General features: G+C 42.1%; 1 protein-coding gene across 1 annotated transcript in view; it reads right to left on the reverse strand.

Moving 5' to 3' along the window:
* Window positions 1-216: 216 nt before the first annotated feature.
* The window catches only part of ANKIB1 (ankyrin repeat and IBR domain containing 1), a 219,450-nt gene continuing 192,284 nt past the window's right edge, over window positions 217-27,382 (reverse strand). The window contains exons 16-20 of the mRNA XM_089692132.1: window positions 25,469-25,647; window positions 15,878-15,929; window positions 14,166-14,274; window positions 13,064-13,107; window positions 217-12,567 (exon numbers count right to left, since the gene is read on the reverse strand). Coding sequence (XP_089548258.1) covers window positions 11,845-12,567; window positions 13,064-13,107; window positions 14,166-14,274; window positions 15,878-15,929; window positions 25,469-25,647 — 1,107 coding nt within the window. The 3' untranslated portion in view covers window positions 217-11,844. The remainder of the gene's footprint in view (window positions 12,568-13,063; window positions 13,108-14,165; window positions 14,275-15,877; window positions 15,930-25,468; window positions 25,648-27,382) is intronic.

Genomic DNA, 27,382 nt, shown 5'->3' on the forward strand with positions numbered 1-27,382 from the left:
GATCCAAGTGGCACCCATTCAAAGTTGCACAACTTTGGAGTAGTACAAGTGTGAATGGGGCCTAAAGGAATTGGAAAATGTTTGCCTTTCACCTGTTTCAAGTTACAAAATGAACACAGGGCAATCTATTTTATAAACTGATCCGCCAATGGTTCACTTTTCAAAAGTATAAAATCTTTGTTACCTCACAAACAGAACGGCATTTGAAGAAAGAGAGCCACGTCAACCCCATTTTATTGAAACAGCATCCAAAAATAAAAATCAGACAGAACACAAGACAAATACAAGCCAGAGTGTAATGAGACAAAATGAAAAACTGTTAAAGTAATAAATGTTTAATCAGACGTTTCCATTTTATGAACAGCATTCATTTGGCCAGACATCTACAGAATTGTCCTCTAATGTATATAAAATGGGAATGTATCAAGTATAGATTATGAAAGTGCAAATAACAAGTCTAGGTTACAGTATTTTTTTTTTAATTTTGCATTACAAAATAACCTGCTTACAAAATAGCATTTTCAGATTTAGGGTGTATGGATTGTAAAATTGCTATGTGGCCTTTTTTTTCCTTTTTATTTTTTTTAAAGGCAAAATGGCCGCAGTATAGTGTGGACTGATACCTTGGAGCAAGTGTAAAGTGCTTAGCATACCCTCAGGGCTGACACGTTTCAATCACTGTGATCTAACTCTCATAGTTATACAATTATAAGTCTTCTGCCAAAAGTAACATGGGATTCCGTGTACAATGTAGGTGTTCACATTGTGGATCAAACCTTTGTGCAGTCCAATAATACAATTACTAATACTAAACTCTTAAAGTCAATCTAAGGGAATTTTTTTTTATTTTGGATAGAGCAAGGCAGGGTTATAACCCCCCCGAGTTTTTTTTTCTGGCTGTGTCCCATTGGGTAGAATTCCCTTCATTTTGTGTCCTATAGCTAGAACAGGAAGTGCAGGGAAATCCTAGGTAGTCACTGAAACTAGTTTCCCCACTGGAAGATTTTGCTTCTATTCCTGTTCTGGTAACTATTTAAAATTTGAGATTTCCCTTCACTTTCAGTGATAATGGTCACCAGGACAAAATAGAGGCAGTAAATATTCCCAACAGGGACACAGACAACAATAAAATTCCTCTTCACTCTATCCGAAACTTCAGCTATACTTTAAATTTCAACACTTGGGACTAATTCGCGCAAGTAAAAGTGTATATACACCACCTGTAACTTTGAACCTAGGTTTCTTTTTACAGGGCAAAAAAAAAAAAAAAAGTAATATAAAAGAAAAAAAAGCAGCCTGCAGCTCTACACATGGTTGGTATACAGAGCAGCACAATGCCAAGACTTTGCTGAACGCCGACATGTACTAAGCATGGAGTGGAGAAACCACTTGGCCTAACATAAAATCAACAAAGAGGGCCTGCCCATTGACTAATAGAACGACCCAAGGGGTTTATGACACTGGTTCTAGAAGAAAGCCAAGACGTTGTACCATCTGTGGGATCAATCACTCTTTCTACCACATTCGCTAGCAATCTGCCATTCCTGCCAATATGGTCAAATTCACTACCTTGCTTTATTTTTACCACAATCCGAAACATTGTATAAGGGTGGAACAGTTTTTTTGTTTTTTTTTTAGCATGAAATTGATGGTGACCATTCAACTCCAGCCAAAACTTGTTTTAGTTTTAAAGTAGAGAAAGGATGAAAAATCATTTGTTTTATTGCTTGTGACTGTGACATCATCCACCAGGTGTCCAGGGCCCCCCCCCCCCTGACTGCCCAGTGGAACGTTAACATTGCTGGCAGACATGTCTGTATACATTGCACTGATCGCCTTGCAAATATTGTGACTGGAGCACAGAAAGTGAAGCCATTTCTTGGAACAGCCTTTCTCAACCTTCTTATCTCATCAAAACCCCTAACACCACCCTCAGGTCTCAGGGAACTCCCACTGAAATCGATTCATCTGGAGCTAAAGAAAAAATGCTTTATACATTGGCAGCCAGTGAGAAGAATAAAACCCTTACAGTGGTGTGCAGAATGCCATCCTTAAAGATAAATAAAAAGATCATTGGTGTCATGCTGCTGGCTTTGCCAAGTGGTGTTGGCCTTGGAACTATGCAAGCAACATTAAATGGGAGGTCAATCAAGGAACCCCTAGGAATCTCTGGGGGAACCCTAGTTGAGAATGTCTGGCCTAGAACATTCACTTTATTTCCCAGTCCCAGTAAAAGATACAACCTCAAACTGCAATGGGCAACAATCTTATTTTTCCTTCCCTACAGTTTTCGTTAATCAGTCCCACTCTCTTGCCCTTAGCAACCCAGTATTCCCTTCTATTTTATAACCTGCACTGCAAAAACAAGACTTGCTACAACCAACACAAAGAGTTCTATATAAAAACGTCAACCATGAAGCTGGAAGTACCCAATTGCAAATGATTAGTGAACAGATACAGTAAATATCGGCGTAGCCTGAAAAAATAGTGGAATCCACCAAGTACCCCATTGATGCCAAGTCTCTGTGGGGAATTCCCCCCCCATTATGGAAGTTGTCCTCCTCCTCTCCCTCGCATGGCCAACTAGTCGGGGAAAGCAAAAAAACTTGGCACACAAAGGGCATCACTGTTTTTTTCTCCCTCCCAATTTACTGGAGAAAGTTGACAACTACAAATAACATAGTGATGGTGGCATATCCCAGTAGTAAGTATTCCAACTGATTCAATGGACAAACAGGTCAACAGTCAGTTTAAATTGCCTGGTAGAGAGCCCAGAAACAGGGAAGTCTCCTATCTGCCATACAGTGTTTCCCATAAACAAACACTAGACAATCTGCACAAGGAAATATCACATTTATTTTGCTATAGGGTGGTGATCACAATACATCTCTAAGCAGATGTTCTTCGAAGGGTTTATAGCTGGCCACATAGCTTACAATCTGAGTGTACAACCTTTTACAGAGGTCTACCTAAACAGAAAAGGCCAGTGTAGCTCAGAACTCTTATCTGAAAGTTATACCACAATAATAAGTATCATTTCCAAAAGGGAGATGAGCACCCGGATTAATTTTTGGGTGCATACTATTTAGTGGTTTTGATACTTTCTGTTCTGCACTTCTTAAATGTTCTGTGTACAACACACAAAGAATAAAAATTTTTTTTTAAATGCACCTGGAGCTCCTTCTAATCAAGCTTTTAATTAAATGAAATGTAACAGTTGTAAACAGACTGTAGATTAATTTATAAAATTAATGTAAATGTATTTGTGTGGCATATGAAAGCCCAAATGAATGTTTCATTTAAATCAGCTCAGTATATTCCAGGTGCATCAAAACAAAAGCCGTTCAAAGTCTTTCAGTTCATTTTCTTTCTAAAGCAGCTACAGCCCAAGTAGAAAAGCCTGTCCTCTACCAGCAGCTGCAGAGAAGGACCCTTGCTCTTTGTGTGTAAACAGTGGCCTCTTTGCAGAAGTATAACACACCCCACTATATGGTGTCAGAACCACCCATGTAGTGAAATTCCATGGTTTTAGAATGGTGATGGTCAGGTTTCAACAAACCTTTGGCCATATGTTATACATTAAAAATTATTGATCAGTCTCCCTTTAAACACAGAAAACTGCACTTCAATTTCTGAACGTTCAAGATGCACCAGCTTGCCAGCTCAGTTGGGTATTTTACACAACAGGGTTCCTTGGCCATCAAAACCACATAAGACCATACTCAAATAACAGTGTCACCAAATTTCCTAACAACAGCAACAACATTTAATTTTTAAGTCACATAGCATTTGGTTAGTACAAAGTTAGCAGTTTTCAAGTGCTATGTCCCAATAAGATGAGGTGGGTTGGGGATATTTGAGAATATAAAGAGAACAGTAAATTTACAATGTTTCAGTAAAAACAAAAAGGCATTGATATAACACACAAAAGAATGAATGATTAGAAAATGATTGTTGTCATCGAGATATTAAGGTCAATGTCACCCAACAGCCCACAAAAACACTATGATGAAGAGAAATCAACGACCTTGGTTACCTAAATACACGAAGAAGGAATTTCAAACAGGCAATAAGCATGGCAGATGAGAAAAAAAAACTGAGAAGATAAATGGTTGCTGTGGGCACTACTCTGTCTTGTGATCTACAAATAGTCCTTTGTATTATGGGCTGCCCATCAATTCAGCCAGGCTTATCCTTTGGAATTTCAGTAAATCCCAGGAAGTCAACTAGTTCAAAATGGTTACCACCTCAAACCTCGGTATTTAAAGTCTACTATTACAAAAAATGTTTTCTCCTTTTCAGCCTACACTTTGGAAATGATAGCTACAATATTAGGACAAAATATGTTTTAATATGCAGAAACTATTTTATTAATAGACTAAACAATTTCTTGGTCTGAATAGCAATTTATCTGTATCATGGATTATTTGTGAACAAGGAGTGCTGATACATGCCACAGCTTTTCAATGTATGCTTAACAAATTTAGAAAGTACTTATTCTATAGTACAACAGGCAATCAACATGACTAGCAGAATTTGTGAAGTATATCCATGGCTATAAAATGGCTCTGTGGTTTCCTACTGGTCAAGAATAGTGATGACCTTGGCTTCAGGGTTGATGCATCCGAGCCTGGAAGTTAGAGATGACCTTGGCTTCAGGGTTTGATGCATCCGAGCCTGGAAATTAGTGGTGATCTTGGTTTCAGGGTTTGATGCATCCGAGCCTGGAAGTTAGTGATGATCTTGGTTTCAGGGTTTGATGCATCCGAGCCTGGAAGTTAGTTGTCATTGCTGGGCCAAAGAGCTGTGGGTAGGCGATTACCTGACCCACAGGTGACAGACATTATGGGGTGGGGGATGCTCGTGCCATCATTAACCTAAAATTGGCTCATGGCCTTATTAGATCAATGCCATTGACCTAATATGGCCAATATGTACAGGAAATCTCCCACCCACAACTCACTGGCCCAGCAAGGACAGCTAGCTTTTGGGTTCAGACTGAAACCAAGCTCATCCATAGTCAGGAGCAAGTCAATCACCTGAACTGTGCAGGAGGCCTTAGTGTTGTCATTCATTCCCAATAAATGGATGAACTTTGACCAAATGGCCATCTCTGTTCTGTGTAGGTGCTGAGTCCACTATAAAAAGCAAGGTCATGGATGGTTTAGAAAAGGTTGTAACAACATAAAGCAGGCTGACATTTTCTAGTTTTCCCCTTAATGTGGCAAATACTGATCAGCAAAGGAAAGGCACAGTGATGTCTTATGCAGTATGATTAATTCACATCCTTATCAATGGGGGAGAAAAATGTGAAATGTGATTAGTAAACAATTCTGTATTACCACTGCATTATAAACCACATCCCCAATACGTGATCCATATGATCTGATTCTGGAACCAGTTCTCAAACCTCACAGGGAATTCTAAGGCTGATGCCAGAAAGGTGAATCTGCTTCTAGTAACAAATCGCCAGCAGCAGGATTAATATGAGGCTGTTTGTTCTTATGGAACCTTTCTCTTGCTAGCTAAGGGCAGTAAGATGTCTCTCCCCTTTCTAACCATCAAGATTTAGCAGTATTCTGGGCCAGTGAGGAAGCATTTTCATATAGGTAAGCGGAAGGCCCTTTGCCGCTGGGGATTTGGCACTAGCAGCAGAATCACATTGCCGGACATCAGCCAAATGCTGAACTCCAGTCTACCAATTAAATGCACAGTTGAAATTATATAAACATTTTTCCTGGAGGAGGAAAATTTATATTCAGTCCAAGTTGTGATCCAGGCAGACCAGACTTTTTACTACCATGGTTAAGCAATGCAGCTTAGTCATCAACCTGCCCAAGCCTATGACATAACTCCCAACTGTTCCCCATTCGGAGAGATGGTTTATCTTTTTGAACCAAATCCGTCTGTATAGATCACTATAAAAATATTGTGTAGGATGAGAAGATGGATGCCGCTCTACCCTGTCCCTGGAGTCCAGTATGGATAGAATGGGATGGCCTCACCCCCTGCTCTGGCCACACCCTCTGATGGGCTTTGCCTGGCCCACCAGGGGGACTTGATCACAGAGGTGTTCAGAACAAAAGAGGGTGAGGGTGAAAGGGAGAGGGTGTCCTGCATGCCTTTGTGACCAAGCCCCAGTAAATGTGGTGAAATGTGTCAGAGGGCATGGCCACAGTGGCAGCTGAGGCCATCCCATTCCATCCATACGGGATTCCAGGGACAGGGTAGAGCGGCGTCCATCTTCTCATCCTACATAGTGTCTGGAGCAACCTGCGGACACCGCTCCCACTTCCTTCGTCAGCGGGGTGATTTTCTTTTGGCTTCCTGGCTTGGAGCGGCGCCATAAGCCTCTGCATACGGTTCGCTATAAAAATATAGTATTTATAGAGACCCTGTCACCAGACCAAACCTATCAACAAAACTCTTCCTATAAGATTATATGTATATTTAATGTATTTTATGCATGTTATTTACCTGTAAAAACTTTCCTTTTGTAGATATCCAAAAGCCCTGACACTGCTGCTGGGAGCCGCCATCTTCAATGTGATATTGGCAGGCCCAGCAGACTCAGAGCTTTCACTAATATCATACTCTGTAGTATTCCCTTCACCTCTCCCCCAGCAGCTACATAAAAGGTCATGTAGGGAGGTGCATTCCTTTTATTTAAAATTTAAAAAAGCGTTATTGAGGAAAAACAGTGCTTAAAAACCTCTTTTGGGTTTATCCAAACATTTTTCATATATTAGTTATCAATTCTCATGGTCCTTGGAATTAGGGGTGTTAAGTTTTCTGATTTCAGAAAGTTGTGAGCAATGCTGTAACTGGACAACAAGGAAGCAGCACAGGAATGAGTTCAAACAAATGATTTTCTTTTAAAGCCTCAGTCAAGGCTAAACCCCCCCCCCAAAAAAAAACCTGTCTCAAATCATTTAGATTTTGGCTGTAAATTATACTGTACATGTACACGGAAGCATCCAACTGTATATGTTATATATACATACAAAGTATAGTCATGCTGCACCTCAAGTTTGCATCACCCTTCCTCTCAGTTCAAAGAAATTTTTCTGTCATACAGATAATAGATGGAAAAATAAAAACTTCTATTTGAAATACAGTCGTGAAAATATGGCACGGCAAGCAAGCAAAAATATGAAATTAAAAATAAACTGCTGAATAAACTTTTTATCAGTTCAGAATGTGCCATCACTGCAGATGCAGTACATGCTTCCTCTAAGTTTGAGAATCAAATTGCCCAAATAAAGGCACTGCCCTGGAACAAGTATGTAGAGTATAAGTCAGGTTATGGTAGGTTACTTACGTAGATTACGTAAACTTACACTGCAGAAATTTTAGGAAACAACCCTATCCATGGAAAAAATTAACTCTTGCTGTTTTTGGATTTCCTACTCTGTGTCAGGCACATGCGGATGAATATATATATATATTTAAAAAAAAAACCCAAAAAAATCCTGTCTTTGAGCAATTGGCATGCAGCAGACCCTTAGCGGGTGTCCTGTAAAAGTCAATGGGAACATCTGCTGTTAATATTTTTCTCAAAAACTTAAATTGAAACAGACTCTAAACAATAAGCCAATCTATATGGCCAAACGTTTGCAGACAGCTGACCATCGCACTTACTATTTGGCCAAAGTATAAGGACAGCCCTCCAAATGACGGAATTTTGGTGTTTCCAGTGAAGGGAACTGTTAACCTTTCACCATACAAAGACATTTTAGACCAATTGTGGTAACAGTTTGGTGGAGGGCGGCCTTTTGCAGTTCCAGCATGACTGTTGCCCCTGTGTAGAAAACCAGCTCCTTAAAGATATCATTTTGGTGAGTTTGGTGTGGAGGAACCTAAGTGGCTTTCTTAGAGTCCTGACCTCAACCCTACTGTCTTTTGGAAAAAAAAGGAGCACTGACTGGAGGCCAGGATCTCATCCAACGTCAGTACCTGACCTGATCAGCACAAAATCCCACAGGCATAGCCAAAATGCTGTGGAAAACCATCCCAGAATTCTAGGAGCTGCAAAGGGAGGCATGGGCCAACTCCATAAAAACGCCCATGGTTTTGGAATGGGATGTGCAACAAACTCATAGGTGTGATGGTCAGGCTATATAATGTAATAGGTTTTCTGTGTGTCTGCCTTTTCTCTTCTTGTAACTTACCCCTGCTAATTAGAGCTGCAATTGAGGGCCACTACCTTATACTGTAAAAGTATTCTCCTCAAACATTCCCTACAGGTCGTGTATCCCTATTTAAATTTGATTCAATAAGGGATGACAATCGACTTTAAATACTCTTGCCTATACAAATTCTGTAAACATGACTAACTAAAGGCCCATCTGCTCTGATTCCACCTCACTCTGCAAACATATACATGCTACATTCACACCATCACATACCCTGTCTTTTCTTATGTTCCTGTATGTCCATGTAAGTCAAGAACACCTCTATTTACCAACAACTATCAGTAATGTACGAAGTGAAAACTTCCCTGACTGATACGATTGCCAGTCATCAGCTCAATACATCAACCCCTTCAGCACTTCAAAAGTAAAACAGTATGCCTTACGTCTTCACTTACTTTAAAAGTGGACCTGTCCAAACATCAGGACACAAACATTACACACTGACCATGCATTACCTGTACATCATTCCTTCTATATTCACCTTGTTACATATCTGCACAAAGCTGCTGTTATTCAGACAGTTATAAATATTCACAAGTATTCATGAAAACGTGACCATCCTATGTACCGGAACAGTGCATATTTCTCTTTTGCGTATGAGAATATTCTCAGCATGCACTAGAAAAACCTACCTGGCTCTGAGTGGTCATATACAGTTTAGTGTAATTTTTCTTGTGAAATTATGTCAGAAACTGGAGGAGAATTTGACAGGTGACATTTCTCATGAATGGCATGCTTGTCAGTAAATTAGATGCTGCAAGTGAGTTTCACATGTAGCAGGTCCACTTTTATTCCATAAAATTAGGTTAAAAGCAACTCTTTGCCTTTCTGATGGTCACCATTCATAAGTTCACAGTAAAAAAATCAAATAACCCGGACAAAAAGAGACCACAGGCCTCAACCTTTTCTGGTGTTTAATGCAAAACTGTTAGTTTGCCCTACCTAACTGGAATGTATTAGCGATGGATCCCTCACTTGGTCTTTACAGATTTATGAGGTTTGGGGGCAACAAGCTGAATCTGGGGTTTCTGGATTATCGCATAACATAGGCCTGTCCACATCATGGACTGTGGATTGTATCCAAGTTCACCCACCCACCATCAAACAGCACTCTTCCTGTTTCTAAGCTATAGTACACTGTAAGTGACATGGGCTAATTCAATAATTACCACCCCTACACTGCTGACTGTATATTAGCAAGGGAAACATGACGGGGCAGCAAAACCAAAGGTGAGCCTGCATGTAAGACTGTTGGGCCAATATCTGGCATTTATAGATCTAGATTTAAAATCCTCCTTAGGTGCACAGACTTTCTCAACAGCCAACTGTCTACCAATGTGACCAAATGCAGTAACTCCACCATATATATGCCTATAAAGTATCCACTAGCGGGTTTAAACGCTGTACCTTCTAGTGCAGTAATTCCCAACCTGGCCCTCGGGTATCCCCAGCAGGTCATATTTTGGAAATTTCCCTTAGGTATAATAGCTCTCACTGATATCAAGCCAAGGACATTGCATTAAAGTACCTGTGCAAGGTGAAGGAAATGCCAAAAAACAGGATATTGTTGGGGGTACTTGAAGACTGAGGTTGGGAACCACTGTTCTAGTGGATTCTTTATAGGAACTCACGGATTATAAATGCAATTTTTTTTTTTTTAATAACAAACATGTCATACTTACCTGCTTTGTGCAATGGATTTGCACAGTGCAGTCCCGATCCTCCTCTTTTGGGGTCCACCGTTGGCTCTCTGGGCTCCTCCCCACTGCTGTGTACCCCCGAAGCAAGCTGGAGCTCAAGCGTGATCACTCTGTCCAATGAGGAGAGAGAACCGAAAGAGCTGCTGATCTTGTGCACATCGCTGGATCAAGATCGGGCTCAGGTAAGTATTCAGAGGGGAGATGCATGCAGAAGGATTTTTACTTTAATGCTTTAAAAGTAAAAAAAAAAAAAAAACTTGTACCTTTAGAATCACTTTAAAAAGGTACTTGAAAGGCCAAGCGTGCCCTATTACTGTCAGTTGGTAGAACTCCCTGCTAGGCTCCAGAATGCATGGAGGACTTGTCATGAAACCAAACCCTTCCTTATGATATTCAAATAATGAGTTCTATATCTCAGATGGTAGAATCACATTTTTAGTATATCAGGCATCCTGAATTAATTTAAGAAAAATAAAAACACATTCATTTAGCTTTGCTACTTATAAAATGAAAAGGGCCATTATTTTAAAACATCCATTTGCAATGTGCCTGTTGCACATGTAATGCACAGACCTGTTGGTGAACAATAAACAGCAAGTCTAGGTTAAGGACAATTATGCAAGGAAATTATTTTTAGACTAGAAATAAAACCATTTATAAATATACTATTTAGACATATATTAAACTTGACCTGTACTCAAATGCTAGCATAAGGTAAAGTGAACGGTCTCTTTGGGATTCAAAAATAAAAGAGTAAAAAGAGGTCTGAAATAGTAACACTTACTGGAGAAAATGCTGTTCCCGATTCCGCTCATATGCTGGTCACTTGTCTGAAGGTCTAGGTATTTGCCATCTGATCTTTACTGAAGAGAAGGTTCAGACTTCAGATTGAATGATTTGTTCAGCAGAGATCACGTGACCACATGCCTAGGTCTTCAATGAGCCGGGACTTGCATTTTCTCCAGGAAAGCGGTTTCAGTGTTTTACAACTCTTTATCAATAGCAGCAAGGCTGCTAAAGCCTTATGACAGCATTTGCTCACAGGTCCCTTTTAACTTCTTCCAGAAATACTTAACTCAGTTACTTACTTATTTAACTTTTCTTTCCCGCTGTCTTCTAAAATGTCTTATGTGCTTGTACATTTTTTGCAGGTTGGGAAGAGGAGATACATTAATCAGGAATTACATACAGCTTAAAAGCCATGTCCCATCTATGGAGAATAAAAGTTGTGTTTGCAAATAAAAATGTCAGCTTGCCAATAAAATGTATCAAAACACAACTTTCTAGTGGAAATTACAAGCTAATTTTGACAGAACACCAAATATCCAAACATTGGTCTGGACAGAAGATATAAGGCATGACAAAACCAAAAACATGGGAGGAGTCACTGGCAGAGTTGTGTCACTGCTCACACCAAATTCAATTTGCACAAAACAGTTCTGTTTTTAGTTTCACTGCTGTAGTTAAAATAACTATCAACCGTAAGTGACAATAACAAAGGAAGCAAAAGGAATATGATTGGAGTGATTCGAATTTCTGTGGCAAGGGGGAAAAACTGAGGTATGACAACACAGCAAGGATTTAATTAAACTACCTACGTGATCTTAAAAAAAAACAAAACAAAACAGAAAAACTCAACCCATATCTTCAAGGTAAGTATTACCAAGCTAAGGCTACATGACGACTGCATTTTATTTGAGTAAAGATTTCACCCTACTTATTTCTTGTTTTGAAAAAAGAAAACAAAAAAAAAAATAAAAGGCAATCAAACTCCATTAGTTAAATGCAGAAAATATTGTTTAAAAGTTCAAGTTGAGTTAAAGGTCTAATAGAATTCCCAACACATGATCCATCTCTTAAGTGGTCTAGAATGTACGGTGGCATTGTGTTGAGGTTGTATGTGAGGATCTGAATATGGTTACCGGATAGACGTTTAGGTTTTGTCGTACTCATACCAAATGTACTTGTTCGACCCATTCTGTTGGGGGTTCAGGAGTTCTACTTGAGATATCTTCGGAGCTGGCCACACTGCTCATGACTTCGTTGGTGTGGTCATCACTCTGTGACATCGCTTCAGCCTGAGTTTCTATCTGCTCGGAAGCAATCTCCTCTATTCTCATTTCTGGGTCTTCGTTAATTAGTGCATCCTGAAAAAGTGCATGCTCCTCTGCCAAATTTGCAGCAGAAGACAGCAGCTGGTCGCTGACACTCAGCGGCTGTAAATCAACGTCTGATTCTGAGGCCATAGACGGAATAAGGGCGATGCTCTGAGGATTGATGTCATGGAACCATGCCATAATGTTTCCCAGAAGGTTCTCATTCATGTTGGGGTCTTGACTAGAAGAATCGAGGTCACTGCTGGATGTTGGGACATCGGTGAATGAATTCGAGTGTATGCGGTCTATTGCATATGGGTCATTGCTAGCTCCTAGCCTTACCAGACTTTCGCCAAGTTCTAGCAGTTCGGAGCTACTCAATGCAGACCTAGGGTTCTCCAAGCTTATCGGAGATGGATCAAGTCTTGTAGGCAGAGATGAACCTATGGCTCCTAGTGAAGACTCATTGTTGAGGAACTGTCTAGTCTCTTCATCGACACTGAGGCCAGATTCTTGCAAAGACAACTGAATGGCCAGGAGGATGTTGGGATCGTCGTCATCCAGTGAACTCAGCGCCTGCAAAGGAATTCATGATGGTAAATGTACGCAATAGTGATATCATGGTGGACTGAGAATTCTTTTTTTTTTTGCAGCTAAACTGTTACCTTAGGCTACAAAATAGCATTCATTTACAAATCTAAGAGAAGTTGTACAGAACACACAACCAGTTAAAAAGCAAGAGACTTGAAAAGTTTTAGAATCACTTGCAGAGATTGCAAGGGTTAGTGTCCAACCTATAAACAATGCTTCCAGAAAGGATCCTTACTGACTGACGACCAGGCAACTAGTTTTTGGAGAACGGCAACCTCAACGTTTCGCTAGGAAACGTTTTCTGACAAATGAAAAAAGCTGCCATCTTCCAGCTCCTAAGGCTGATATGATTTCTGCTCCAGTGACGCTAAACCTATTCAGCTTTGCTGCAAGGAATGTGATCACCTCAGAAATATTTGTTCTTTATATATTTTGAGTAAGAAGATACAGTATATACTGGATCAGTGATGGTCGGACTCACCGTGGATGTGCCATGTCTCCTGCTACCACGAACCTCCAGGGTATCTGAAATGATAGGGATCAAACTGAAAACGCAATTTTAAAAGGGCAAATTAATTCCTCTTCTTTCTATGTAATTTCCATTATTCTTCCCCTGTACAGAAATAGATATTTTCTGGTTGCACCAGCTCTTTCTTTCCCCATCCTTCTTGTAACATCAACAGGTCTCTCACAACGGTTTGTAAGCTGGCTCTGGGTTCATAGGCTGTCTTTCACCAGTGCAATCTGGGTTCACAGACTGACACTCACTAATACAATCTGAATATACGGACAGATTTTACCTAGTGTAATCTGGGATTGTGAGCTCTCACTAGTACAGTCTGGGTTCACAGGCTGACTCAATAGTGCAACCTGGGTTCACTGGCCAAGCCTCGCTAATGCAATTTGGTTCCATGAGCTTACCTACCCTAGCACAATCTGAGTTCTTGGATTGACTCACTAGTAAAATCTGGTTTTATGGGTTGACCTTTATGGACTGGCTCTCTAGTGCAATCTGGGTTCACGGACTGACTCTCACTGGTGCAATCTGAATATATTGGCAGGTTCTACTTAGTACACTCTGGGATTATGAGCTGACTCTCACTAGTAAAGTCTAGTTTCAAAGGCTGACTCTCACTAGTGCAATCTGGGTTTGTGGGCCAAGTCTCACCAGTGTAACTTGGGTTCATGGGCTGACTCTCAGAGGTAAAATCTGGATGTACGGGCTGGCCTTCACTAGCGCAATCTGGGTTCACTGGCTGACCCTCACTATTGTAATCTGGGTTCATGGATAGACTCACTAGAAAAATCTGGTTTTATGGGTTGACCTTTAAGGGCTGGCTCTCTAGTGCAATCTGGGTTCACCGACTGACTCTCACTGGTGCAATCTGAATATATTGGCAGGTTTTCCTTAGTACACACTAGTGCAATCTGGGTTCACAGGCTGACACTCGCTAATGTATTCTGGGTTCACCAGCTCACTAGTGCAATGTAGGTTCATAGGCTTACAGTCATCTTTAGATATCTTAGTGAGTATGAAAACAACTGCACTGCTGCTGATGCCAGTCTAGAAAATTGAAGAGTACCCAAAGTGCTTTCTGTGTGGTCATCGGGATCTGGAGTGTTGCTCCTCATACTGTGCAAATCACGACGGCGCTGTCGGTGTCTTCTCCTATACTGGAATTCTGCATACTCCTGTAAGGGTGATTAAAGATCGTACCTAAATTAGCACTCCTCCAACAATTATCCCTTTTTCCAGGTAAGCATATAAAGTGTAATATACATGGGATGTTTGCAAGGTAAGATTTAGTGCTGGTGCAATGTGATGCCTCAAATACCCATTAAGCATCAAAAAGATTCCTGTATCTCTACAGGCCAAGTCATAAGTAGGCTCCAGTTCCTCCCTATGTCAAGCTTTGAAATGCTCAGACTGCAGTGGGCAGTAAAACCTGTGGCATTTGACAGCTGCATAACAGGTAAAAATGTAAAAAAAACCATCAAGCCTGCAATTACTGAACTCTGAATTTCTGAACTCACTGGGCAGCACAGTGGCTAAATGGTTAGCACTTCCACCTGGCAGTACTAGGGTCGTTGGGTCGAATCCCAGCCATGGCACCAATTGCTTGGAGTTTGCATGTTCTCCCTGTGACTGCATGGGTTTCCACCAGGTACTCCAGTTTCTTCCACACTCCAAAGACATGCTGGTAGGTTAATTGGCTCCCGTCTAAATTGTTCCTAGTATGTGTATGTATGAATGTAAGTTATGGACTTTAGATTGTACGCCCCTTGAGGGACTGATGTGAATGTACAATATATATGTAAAGCGCTGCGTAAATTGACGGCGCTATATAAGTACCTGTAATAAATAAATAAAATAGACTCCTGAAAATGCAAGTCACATGTTCATGCAATGGCTTTATTGCTTTTTGAATCCCTGACTCAAAACAAGCATGCAGAAAGGGAAATCCAGGAGCCACTAGATCAACATGCATGTCAGTTGGTACAAGGTGACAAAGGACTGCAGAAGCTGGATAGACTGGATGGATTTCTATGTTCTATTTCCTAAAGGACAATAAGGACTATGGGAGGCATCTCTTCCACAGGTGACAGTTTAAAACTGTGGCAATATGGGCATACCAATTTAAAAATCACAGAAGGTTCTGCATGGAGTTTATAGGTGCTTTCATTGTTTATGTCGCTTCCTCCAAATGCCTGGCGCCCACCCTTTAGCTCTTTTGGTGAGGACCTTGGGGCCCCCGAAGACACTAATCTGTGTTTCCCTATTGCCCTGCCTTAGTAGTAATTTCTAGCAGCCTAGAAATGTAATATGTAAATGTTATATGTCTACAGTATCAATGTCTCCTGAAGCATGTCTAGAGTCTCCAACACTTTCTATAGCATGGCCACAGTGTCTGACAGTCTCCTGCAGCATGTCCAAAGTCTCTGACCATCACTCTTATTATGCCCATTGTCTTTGACTATATCCTGTTGTGTGTCTGCTATCTCTGGTAATTCAATTTCACTGAATTTAACGTGCGGCCCTTTGGTGATGTTGGGGGCCACACTTGAAGCCCACCATATGAAGAATGTAGACTACCGCTGCTCTATGTGCTTAGTTAACCAGATTCCTCTACAACTAGCAAAAATGTGTTTGTTTGTATGAAGACTGTAAGCTCTGGGAAAGGATGCCAACAGTTACTTCAATAAATTCATTATCATTTTGTCTAACCCCTCCACATACTGAATTTAGATCTGTCCACCTCAGATGGAAATTATTTTAAGAATAAAAGTTTATTACCTCTGGAGAAGCAAATCCTAGATATTCCCAGTCCCATGTTCCTCCAGCGAAGCTAAAAAAAAAAAAAAAGAAGTTAATTATAGAGGAAAGCTCTAAGATAAATAATTGGATAAAGGTATGGCATCATTTAAAGGGGTTCATACCTCCCATGCCTGGGTGCTTGCAAACTGCCTCCCAGTGCTGCTGCCTGGGCTATTTTCTCTAAGCTCCCTGGTGGTCTTGTACAACCTTCCAACTGAAAGTTCTGAAATTCTTTATCATCCCTAGATTCAGATCCACAGGTGGAACTGCTGCCACCATTATGGGATTCACAGCAGACCCCTTGAATTTCCATTATACCTGGCCAAACATAGATCAGTGTGCAAACTTTTATTTATTTATTTTGATGTGTTGGAGAGTTTGATTCTCTCCAATGTTTCTTGGCCTGTTTCCAAAAATCTCTGTAACACCACCCAGAACTTTGCTACTTATCTTCAAGGTATGTCATAGTCCTTACATTTTGACAGATGCCTGACCTAATGACAAAGAGGTTTTAAGTGTAGCTAGCCATGTTTTTCAATTTAAGACCTTGCGTATTTACCATGCACTGTTGTGTTGCACGTTTTATTCTGCTTTGTTTGAAATGCATTTATTTTACTACATAAATCAATCAAAATTCAACATAAATGGAAGATAGCCAAGGCCAGAGAGTAAACAGGCCACCATTGACTGGATCGCACAACACTCCTTGGGATCATGCCAGTCTGGCCTTTGCCCTTCAAAGTTCCCACCAAGCAGACTGGTTTCAATCTTACAGCCCTTAATGCTTTATGCCCAAGGTCATGCCACCAGCACACCCCAACATCATACTGAATGCTGTGCAGTAAAGGGTGTGGGGCAGGAACAATAGCAGCAACTACCATGTCTATGAGACCCAAATGAGGTCTAAGAGATGGTACTGGGAAGAACTAACTTTCTTCTCACAAAATGTGTTGTTCTGCAGCAGTGCTCTCCAAACGGTGCCCCGTGGGTAGGATGCAGGCCTTTGCAAGCCTTTATCCAGCCCTTGGGTCACTATTTTTCCCACTGACACAAGGCACTAATATTTTCTCACTGACACCAACAATGGGGCGCCATTCCTCCCACTGACACTAACAATGTGGCGCCATTCCTTCCACTGACACCAACAATGTGGCGCCATTCCTCCCACTGACACCAACAATGTGGCGCCATTCCTCCCACTGACACCAACAATGTGGCGCCATTCCTCCCACTGACATCAACAATGTGGCGTCATTCCTCCCACTGACACAAACAATGGGGTGCCATTGCTCCCACTGACACCAACAATGGGGTGCCATTGCTCCCACTGACACCAACAATGGGGTGCCATTGCTCCCACTGACACCAACAATGGGGTGCCATTCCTCCCACTGACACCAACAATGGGGTGCCATTGCTCCCACTGACAGCAAGAATAGGGCACCATTTCTCCCACTGACAATAGGGTGCTATTGCTCCCATTGACACCAATGATGGGGCAGCATTTCTTCCATTTTTAACATTTACGGGGTGCTATTCCTCCTTCTACTGACCGCAAGCACTATATTTTTTTTTCTTCAAATGACCACCAAGCCTGAGGCGTTGTTTAATGGCCACAATCTGAGCCCCCCTAAAGTCTGAAGGACAATATTCTTCCCTATGTTTAGAAGGTTTGGAGACCCTTGCTCTACAGCAACCTATAACACCTTCCTCCTGTGGTACTGAAGGAGGAGGATGGTTGGACACCACTGTCTTTGCTGAAAGAGGCAGATCAACTGTTAGCTGAAGAATCCAACACAGTCATTTGCTAGCTATCTTGGCTAGGGATGTGTGCTGAATGCCTGATGCAACACAACTGTCAAAAAATGGGAATTTTTCATTTTCCTAAAACTCTGGCAAAAATTTGGAGTTTTCAGTGAACGTTACCATTTTGGAGAAATTAATTGAAGGTAGGGAAAAAATATGAGGTTTTTAAAGTCTCAGTCCATTTCTACTTTTACTTGAAATACTTTGTTTGGACCAAGCTGGCTCAAACAAACTATTTCCTTTACTAACTGATACAGTGGCTGTCAGCGCTGTATACAAATGTATGTACATACATGCTGTGTTCTGGAAGCAGGACGGAGACTTCCCATCTGCTACCAGAACACAACTGGGTCAGGCTGAGGGCTTCTCAGCCATTCAAAGGAATGTGCTCTTATCAATGAATGAAAGGCCTTCGCTGATATACCGGGGTAGAGAATATGAACGCCGCAGTAAATCTGGTCATCTGCTCACCTTTTCATCCCAACCAACCAGATGAAGCATTGTATACACTGATAAAAATATAAGGCTTCTTGTGAATGGCTGGAGAAGCCCTCAGCCTGACTCTTCTTTGATTCAGCAGCAGATGGGAAGTCCCCATACTGCTGCTGGAGCACAGCACTGTATACCATAAGTAACAGATGCTACATACAGGTTATACAGAGCTAGTAACAGCTGCATAAATTAGCAAAGGAAATAGTTTGTTTGGGCCAAACCTAGAGTTAGGCTTTAAAAAACTTACCCTAAATACATCATCAAAAACACACCCTTTAAATAAATTATTAATATCAATAATAATAATACGACATGATTAAATAAGAACATAATAAAATAATACAAAATAGAGGAGATCATTAAGTTTTCACAATAATCCCTCTATGCAAACACAAAGTCACAAAATGTTACGTAAAACCAAACAAGTCATTTCAGAGTGAAATCAGTTTGGCTGAAATCACTTGGCTCATCTCTAGTCGTAAACAACTGATTTTTCTATTACAGTGTTACTAAACCCAGGACCCTGCATTCACTATATCAGGTCTCCCCGGACCCTGCATTCACTATATCTGGTCTCCCAGGACCCTGCATTCACTATATCTGATCTCCCAGGACCCTGCATTCACTATATCTGATCTCCCAGGACCCTGCATTCACTATATCTGGTCTCCCCGGACCCTGCATTCACTATATCTGGTCTCCCCGGACCCTGCATTCACTATATCTGGTCTCCCCGGACCCTGCATTCACTATATCTGGTCTACCCGGACCCCGCATTCACTATATCTGGTCTCCCCGGACCCCGCATTCACTATATCTGGTCTCCCAGGACCCTGCATTCACTATATCTGGTCTCCCAGGACCCTGCATTCACTATATTTGGTTTACCCAGACCCTGCATTCACTATATCTGATCTCCCCGGACCTTGCATGCACTATATCCGCTCTCCCCGGACCTTGCATTCACTATATCCGCTCTCCCCGGACCCTGCATTCACTGTATCTGGTCTTCCCAGACCCTGCATTCACTATATGTGGTCTCCCCAGACCCTGCATTCACTATATCTGGTCTCCCCAGACCCTGCATTCACTATATCTGGTCTCCCCAGACCCTGCATTCACTATATCCGCTCTCCCCAGACCCTGCATTCACTATATCTGGTCTCCCACAGTACACAGAACATGGAAATGCAATGTTAGAGCAGTCTTGTGACTTCAGCAGAGCACTGGTTAAAGCTTGTAGGAGGAGGTTTCTTTCTGCTCTAGGAGGATGCAAAACCCCTGACCCTCTGTCTGGACAGTGCTGATTGGCCCGGAGCTGATCACATGCACTCTCCCAAGAAAAAAAAAACAACAAAAAAAACCTCTCTAGCTATACACACCAAACTGACCATGTGCATGTGGCTATGGGTTCAGTCTTTCTTATCAGGATATAAGACATGGACATTTGAACAAGAGGAGGAGCAGAGAAGTCAGGATCAAACAGACTTAACAAAATGCAGAGGATTAACCCCTTAGGTTCCACAGTGAGAATAACAAGCATGCTTTACTGCATATACAGACTGATGTTACTGTTGTGGGTTTAGTAACACTTTAAGGTCTATATACAAGTCAGTAAAGAAATTAAAGCTAAACCCTAAGCTAATAAGAAAGACACAAATTAATGCAACTCCATGATCATTAATACATAAGTAAACATATATTTTTTTTTTAATGCGAGCAGTGTAAGTACCTGAACCTAAACTGATACAAGTCTTTTGTTGTCACTGTACAGCAGGGCTGGAGCATGAGAGAAGAAGCAGCACAGGGAGCCAATCAGTTCAAGTACTGACAAGAAGCATGCTGATAGGAGGAGAGAGCAGAGGGATGAGCTCATCACTGTGCTGCTTCTCCCTTCACTGTCTCAGGCTGGGACAAGGCCAGGATGATCTGGGCTGAGAGGACTCAGGACTATTAGTGGCAGAAAAACAAAAATGTATTGCAGGAGAAATCTCTGCATTGAAAGTAAATATTGCCGCTAACACTGGTTTCATTATTTATCTTAACGGGATGCATATTGCTTTATATTTTGGTTTTGGTTGGAGGCCTGCTTTAACAATTTGGATGTGATAAAATGATCATTCTAGACCAGGGGTGGGCAAACTTTTTGACTTGAGGGCCGCAATGGGTTCATATATTGGACCCGGGGGCCGGACCAAGAGTAGATGAATGATGTGTATGTGTCATCCATAGTAAGTATAGTAATATTCCCCCATAGTAAGCATAGTAATTAATCCCCCATATAGTAATTCATCCCCCATAGTAATTCATCCCCCATATAGTAATTCATCCCCCATATAGTAATTCATCCCCCATAGTAATTCATCCCCCCTATAGTAATTCATCCCCCCTATAGTAATTCATCCCCCCTATAGTAATTCATCCCCCATAGTAATTCATCCCCCATATAGTAATTCATCCCCCATAGTAATTCATCCCCCATATAGTAATTCATCCCCCATAGTAATTCATCCCCCATATAGTAATTCATCCCCCATATAGTAATTCATCCCCCATAGTAATTCATCCCCCATATAGTAATTCATCCCCCCTATAGTAATTCATCCCCCATAGTAATTCATCCCCCCTATAGTAATTCATCCCCCCTATAGTAATTCAATTAACTTACCTTTGCTCCGCACGTTCCTCTCGCCGTGTTCCCGCGCCGTTCCGGTCTTCAGGGCGGACTGTGAGAGGAGCCTAGCTCCCCTCACGTTCGTCACGCTGCCCCGCCTACACACATCCTGACAGCCATCCTGACAGTATCACGCTCCACGGGCCGGATTAAAAGGTCCGCCGGGCCGTATACGGCCCGCGGGTTGTAGTTTGCCCATTGCTGTTCTAGACCCTTTATTAAAGCTGGAGAGTACAAACCTGTGAAGGCTGTGCGTATTAGGCGAAGTTCACTCTGGCATTAAAAGCAGGCATTTCAGGGGCGTTTTTAACGCTGCTCAAACACCTATGCAAATTATAATATGGACAAGCACACAGTGCTGTTCACATTATCAAAACATGAAGCCTCATGTCGAGTCTGGAGGAGTTTGAAGCCTTTCAACGCCTCTCATTTAAGTCTATGGTAACACTCCACAAGGGAGAATGTCACCAGCACACCGAGGATCACCAATACGGTTCCAAAAGTTTTAATAAACGATCACATAGTTACAGCAAGGCAATGTTTTGGAGTCTCGCAGGACCCCTTCATCAGTCGTCACATGCCTGATGAAGGGGTCCTGCGAGACTCCAAAACGTTGCCTTGCTGTAACTATTTGATTATTTATTATAAAACCTTTGGACCCATATTGGTGATCCTCGGTGTGCTGGTGACATTCTCCCTTGCGGATTCTGTTCAGTTCCACCCGACGGTCGCTGCAGCACCCACTTATACACACAGCCATTTTTAATGCAGGAACGTGTGCATTTGGATTGTACACTTGCATTATGGTAACGCTCCACAAACACGCTGGCAGACACTTGCGAGGCGGTTGCGGCGCGTTAACAACATTACAGTTTATTATAGGCGTTTTTGGTGCGGTTTTAACATGCATCAAACACGCCAAAAACGTACATATGGCATTTTTAACGCGCGTTAAACGCCAGTCAAACACACCTATGAACACACATTAACACTATATGTGCATGTTAAGAGTTATCATTTTAAATCAAGTGTGAACAAACCCTTAGGCTCCACGCACACTAGCATTTTTTTAAGCTCCTAGAAGCTGTTATCAGCATATTTTTTCTGCTCCTAGAAGCGAATACTGTTATCCTATGTGTCCATGCACACTATTTTAAGTAGTATTTTTGAAGAAAATAAAGCTAAATGCTGCTAACAGCTTTTTTTCTAGTTTTTTTTTCCCTACACGTACTGTAAAAAATAATAAAAACGCTACTAAAAAACGCTATTACCAGCGTTTTTTCCAGCATTTTTTTTTAGCTTAAAAAAAAAAACCCGCTAGTGTGCATGGAGCCTTACACAGGTAAACAAGAGGCCTCTGCCATCAGTGCAACCATTGGAAGTAAAATAAAATATCTCCAGTGCTGTAGCAATAAGAAACATTTACATATATGATTGACAATGTGGATAAGGTCTCTGTTATAAAAGAACATGAATTCAGCAGTAGGGAAGGGATGGATGACAGGGAAGAATATGAGGAGGTAGTGCCGACTATTTTTAGAGCGCAGTCCCTGCTGAGTAGAGACACACGACTGACGACGCTATTTTAAGGCCTCGTCAGTGTGTAATTAATGTGTGTAATGAGATTATCCACAGACTGGAGATCAGAAAATAGCACAAATCAGATCATGCAGAATGATAGAATGACATGCCCCTTAACATTACATACAGAATGAGACAATGACACGCCTCTTAGCCATCTCCAATGTACAATATTCTCCTGTTGTACTTTCTTCAACGGTAGAATAACCGTTCCCATAAAATGTTGCTCGAGCTAACGGCAAGGTTTTGTTGAATTTACAATGGGTAAAGTGTGAGTTATTATTACTGATATTATTCATACAAAAATGGAAAGATCCCGAATACCTACGCTGGCCTTCATAGTGTTGCACAGGGACTATGTGGTCCATGGTCCTGCCCTGCAGTACTGGTTCTAGGGTTTGGTTTCCACCAAAGACCATATCTATGTGATGTTTCTATGATTTCCGCAACATCGCCAAAATCCGCACGTTCCTAACCCCAGAAACCACTAAACAGCTCATCCACTCCCTCATATCACGACTCGACTACTGCAACTCCCTCCTCACTGGCCTGCCTCACCACAGGCTATCCCCGCTTCAGTCGATCCTGAATACGGCTGCCAGACTCATTCACCTTCCCAACCGCTCCGTCTCCGCCACCCCCCCTCTGCCAATCCCTCCACTTGCTTCCGATTGAGCAACGGATCAAATTCAAAATCCTAACACTGACATACAATGCCGTCCACCATACTGCCCCGAACTACATCACTGACCTAATATCCAAGTACCGCCCAGCATACACACTCCGCTCCTCACAAGACCTCCTTCTCTCTAACAAGACCTCCTTCTCTCTAGTTCCCTGAGAAGGGAGCTTCTTGGACCCCCTAGAATCAGATTTATGAGGCGACATGGAATCGCTTCCCATCTGGGAGCAGCATACATACATGGAAAAAATCAAATAAATACAATATACAGAATCCTTTCCAAAGGGAAATCCTTATTTTACAGACTGTAGACTACTCTATGAGCACATGGAGCTTACATTGCCTACATGCTTTTCTCTTAAAGGAGAAGTGCAGGCAATAAAAAAAAAAACCAAAAACATCCATATTCACCTACAGGATATGGCTGCAGCAATGGCCCAATGCAGCAGCTGTCTGGCATCAGTTCTAAGACCGAGAACAGAGGAAGAACATGACCACTGAAACTCAGTTCTCAGTTTGCACTAAGCAGAGAGCGGTGACTGTCAGTCACCGCTCTCTGCTCTGCTCCTCCACTGCTCATTTGAGAGCTGGGCTGTGGAGGGACAGGAGCGGCTGCCTCAAGCATGCTGAGAGGTTGAGCCACCTGCTAATCAGGCATCTTGGTGTATCCCATACAAAAAATAATAAAATATTGTCTATGTGTTGCAGCCATCATAGCATGCACTAAATGCGTACAAATGTGTTTATCATATCACGACTTGACTACTGCAACTCCCTCCTCACTGGCCTGCCTCGCCGCTGGCTATCCCCGCTTCAGTCGATCCTGAATACGGCTGCCAGACTCATTCACCTTTCCAACCGCTCCATCTCCGCCACCCCCCTCTGCCAATCCCTCCACTGGCTTCCGATTGCTCAACGGATCAAATTCAAAATCCTAACACTGACGTACAAAGCTGTCCACCATACTGCCCCGTACTACATCACTGACCTAATATCCAAGTACCACCCAGCATGCACACTCCGCTCCTCACAAGACCTCCTTCTCTCTAGTTCCCTGGTCTCCTCCTCCCATACCCGCCTCCAGGACTTCTCCAGGGTGTCACCCATCCTCTGGAACTCCCTGCCCCAACCCATCAGATTATCACCTACTCTCCTCTCCTTTAGGCGCACCCTGAAAGTCCATCTCTTCACGGAAGCCTACCCCACCCCCTGCTAACCTGCCGACCTCCTCCACTCTTCCTACCACTCCATCCCCCACAGCTATCTCCTCCTGTACCGCTATCCCCTCCCTCCTAGATTGCAAGCTCCAAGGAGCAGGGCCCTCGATCCCCTCATGTTTTGCATTGTATTGGTATTGTTCTGTCACATGTTCTGTCCCCCTTTGTAATGTACAGCGCTGAGCGAACCATTGGCGCTTTATAAATACTGTATAATAATAATAATGATCCATCTTACATTTTCAGGGTTGACGGAGTGTTTCTAATTTTCTTTTTCTAATCTAAAAAACTGTTGCAATTGAATTTGCCAAGCTGTCCCTGTTCTGTAGGGCTGTGCAGAATGTATTTAATTTAAAAACAAAGTGATCCAGCCTGCAGTGAAGGGACAGGATGACAGGGAAGGGGACTTCAGGAAGATGCATCGCAGAGGACGAAGAATTCGAGTAATGAACAGTGAAGATCAGATTGGAAATGTTAAAGCTGAACTTCAGGTAAACAGTTAAATACACATGAAATACACACAAAGATCTGTAGTCCTATCCATCCAGTTCTGAGATTTATACAAATTTGACTCACAGAACAGCCGTGTCAGAACGGGCAGGAGACCTGACTGTTCTTTGCTGCAGTTCAAGAACAGGTAAAGGTAAACCATCTTTTTGGGGATAGAGTGGAGAGGGATTAGAACACCTGTCAGGTATTTACAGCTGTCTGAAGCCCTATTAGGGAGAGTCCCCCGCTCTTTGTTCTGTGTACCATTATCATTGAAAGAGAAAGAAGATCCCAAACTTTGGGTTCTCACCAGAACAAAAATAGAGGGAAACCCTTCCAAGAAAGATGCTAGTTCTGGTGACAACCTAAAGACACCTTGAAAGTGCTCCTCAACGCATGTGCATTTCAGTTGACCATTATGGGAACAATCAGTGCGCTGTTCATGACAGATTTTACATGCATTATGGTGCCAATTTTGGCAGCCTATTTAACTGGTCAGGCTCCCTTTCACAGGGAACATTCTAAAAATGAAGATGAATACTGCCCAATGTCAATTTGCAAATAATTTTTTTGTTTCGCTTAAGGGATTACCAGCATCAACATAATCACCCAAGCACATTAACTTTTACCTTCGCCTTGATGCTTCAGGAGAGTCAGCTGGAGCTACTCCACGTGCCACTGATGCTAAAAACTCCTGTCGCTTCTGCTGCACCAGACACGCTGCCCGGATGATTTTATGGCGAGGGGTTCGCAAGTAAGGCCTATTCACCTTCTGAGCCAAATCCTCTGTCACCATTTCTAGGTCTGTCTGTAGAAGGGAAACAAAAAGGAAACTGAAGGCAGTGCTCCTGAACACATCAGTCTGCTCTTTCTTCAGAGCATATTGCGCACACCCCCCTAATCTTATATTCATGTAAAAGAAAAAAAAAAAGAAAAAAAAAGTACACCCTGTAGAATTTGTTGACCTTTTTTAAACATTTACACAGGTCTTGAGCCCGATAGCGCCCACAGATAAAGATGATGTACATGAACAAATGATACATAAAACCAGCATGATGTATCACTTTTGTTAAATAGGGGGTTTCCAACCTTTATAAATTAAAGGACCAGTTTACTGTCCTTTGTTAATACCTTCGGGCAAGACTATGCCAGTGGGTATAGAAAATGTCCCAGGATCAGTGGAAGTAGACGTCTGAGACTTGGTAGAAAGTGGAAGTAAAAATATTACATTGCACCTGTGGTCAGGAGGAGAAATACTGCCTCATCATTGGTACTAGTGGGAAGAATGGTGTCCCATCATTGGTACTAGTGGGAGGAATGGTGTCCCAGCATTGGTACTAGTGGGAGGAATGGTGTCCCAGCATTGGTATTAGTGGGAGGAATTTGTGCCCCATCTTTGGTATTAGTGGGAGGAATGGTGCCCCATCATTGGTATTAGTGGGAGGAATGGTGCCCCAACATTGATATTAGTGGGAGGAATGGTGTCCCATCATTGGTATTAGTGGAAGGAATGGTGTCCCATCATTGGTATTAGTGGAAGGAATGGTGCTCCATCATTGGTATTAGTGAGAGGAATGGTGGTATCATCTTTGTATTAGTGAGAGGAATGGTGTCCCAACATTGGAATTAGAGGGAGTAATGGTGCCCCAACATTGATATTAGTGGGAGGAATGGTGGTATCATCTATGTATTAGTGAGAGGAATGGTGTCCCATCTTTGGTATTAGTGGGAGGAATGGTGCCCCATCATTGGTATTAGTGGGAGGAATGGTGCCCCATCATTGGTATTAGTGGGAGGAATGGTGCCCCATCATTGGTATTAGTGGGAGGAATGGTGCCCCATCATTGGTATTAGTGGGAGGAATGGTGCCCCAACATTGGTATTAGTGGGAGGAATGGTGCCCCATCATTGGTATTAGTGGGAGGAATGGTGCCCCATCATTGGTATTAGTGGGAGGAATGGTGCCCCAACATTGGTATTAGTGGGAGGAATGGGGCCCCAACATTGGCATTAGTGGGAGGAATGGTGCCCCAACATTGATATTAGTAGGAGGAATGGTGTCCTATCATTGGTATTAGTGGAAGGAATGGTATCCAAACACTGATATTATTGGGAGAAGTAATGTCCTATCATTGGTGACAGTATAATATATTGTGCTCCATCGTTGGTGTAACTGGGAAGAATAAAGCTCTATCACTGGTGATAGTGGGAGGAATAGTGCCTCGCATCAGGGAGGACAAATCCCTCATAACAATGGGAGGACCAGTACCCCAAGGGCCAGATAAATGCAAGCAAAGGGCCACATCCGGACCGCTGCATGTAGTTTGGAGACCACTGATCTAAATGAACAAAAATGGAGATTTGTCATATGGAAAAAGTATGTACACCCTTAAATTTACCACCACTTCCAATCCATGAAATTGGAATTTGATGTTCCAGGTTCAGTACCAATGATCAGAACACAGGGTATAAACATCACCCCCCATAGCAAAAATTTCTTTTTGTAGGCTTTTAGTATGACTGCTCACCAGTCTCTGACATCA

This window comes from Staurois parvus, unplaced genomic scaffold (genome assembly GCF_062004578.1).
Source record: "Staurois parvus isolate SC_StPar_1 unplaced genomic scaffold, SC_StPar_1.0 ptg000576l, whole genome shotgun sequence".
NCBI lineage: Eukaryota > Metazoa > Chordata > Amphibia > Anura > Ranidae > Staurois > Staurois parvus.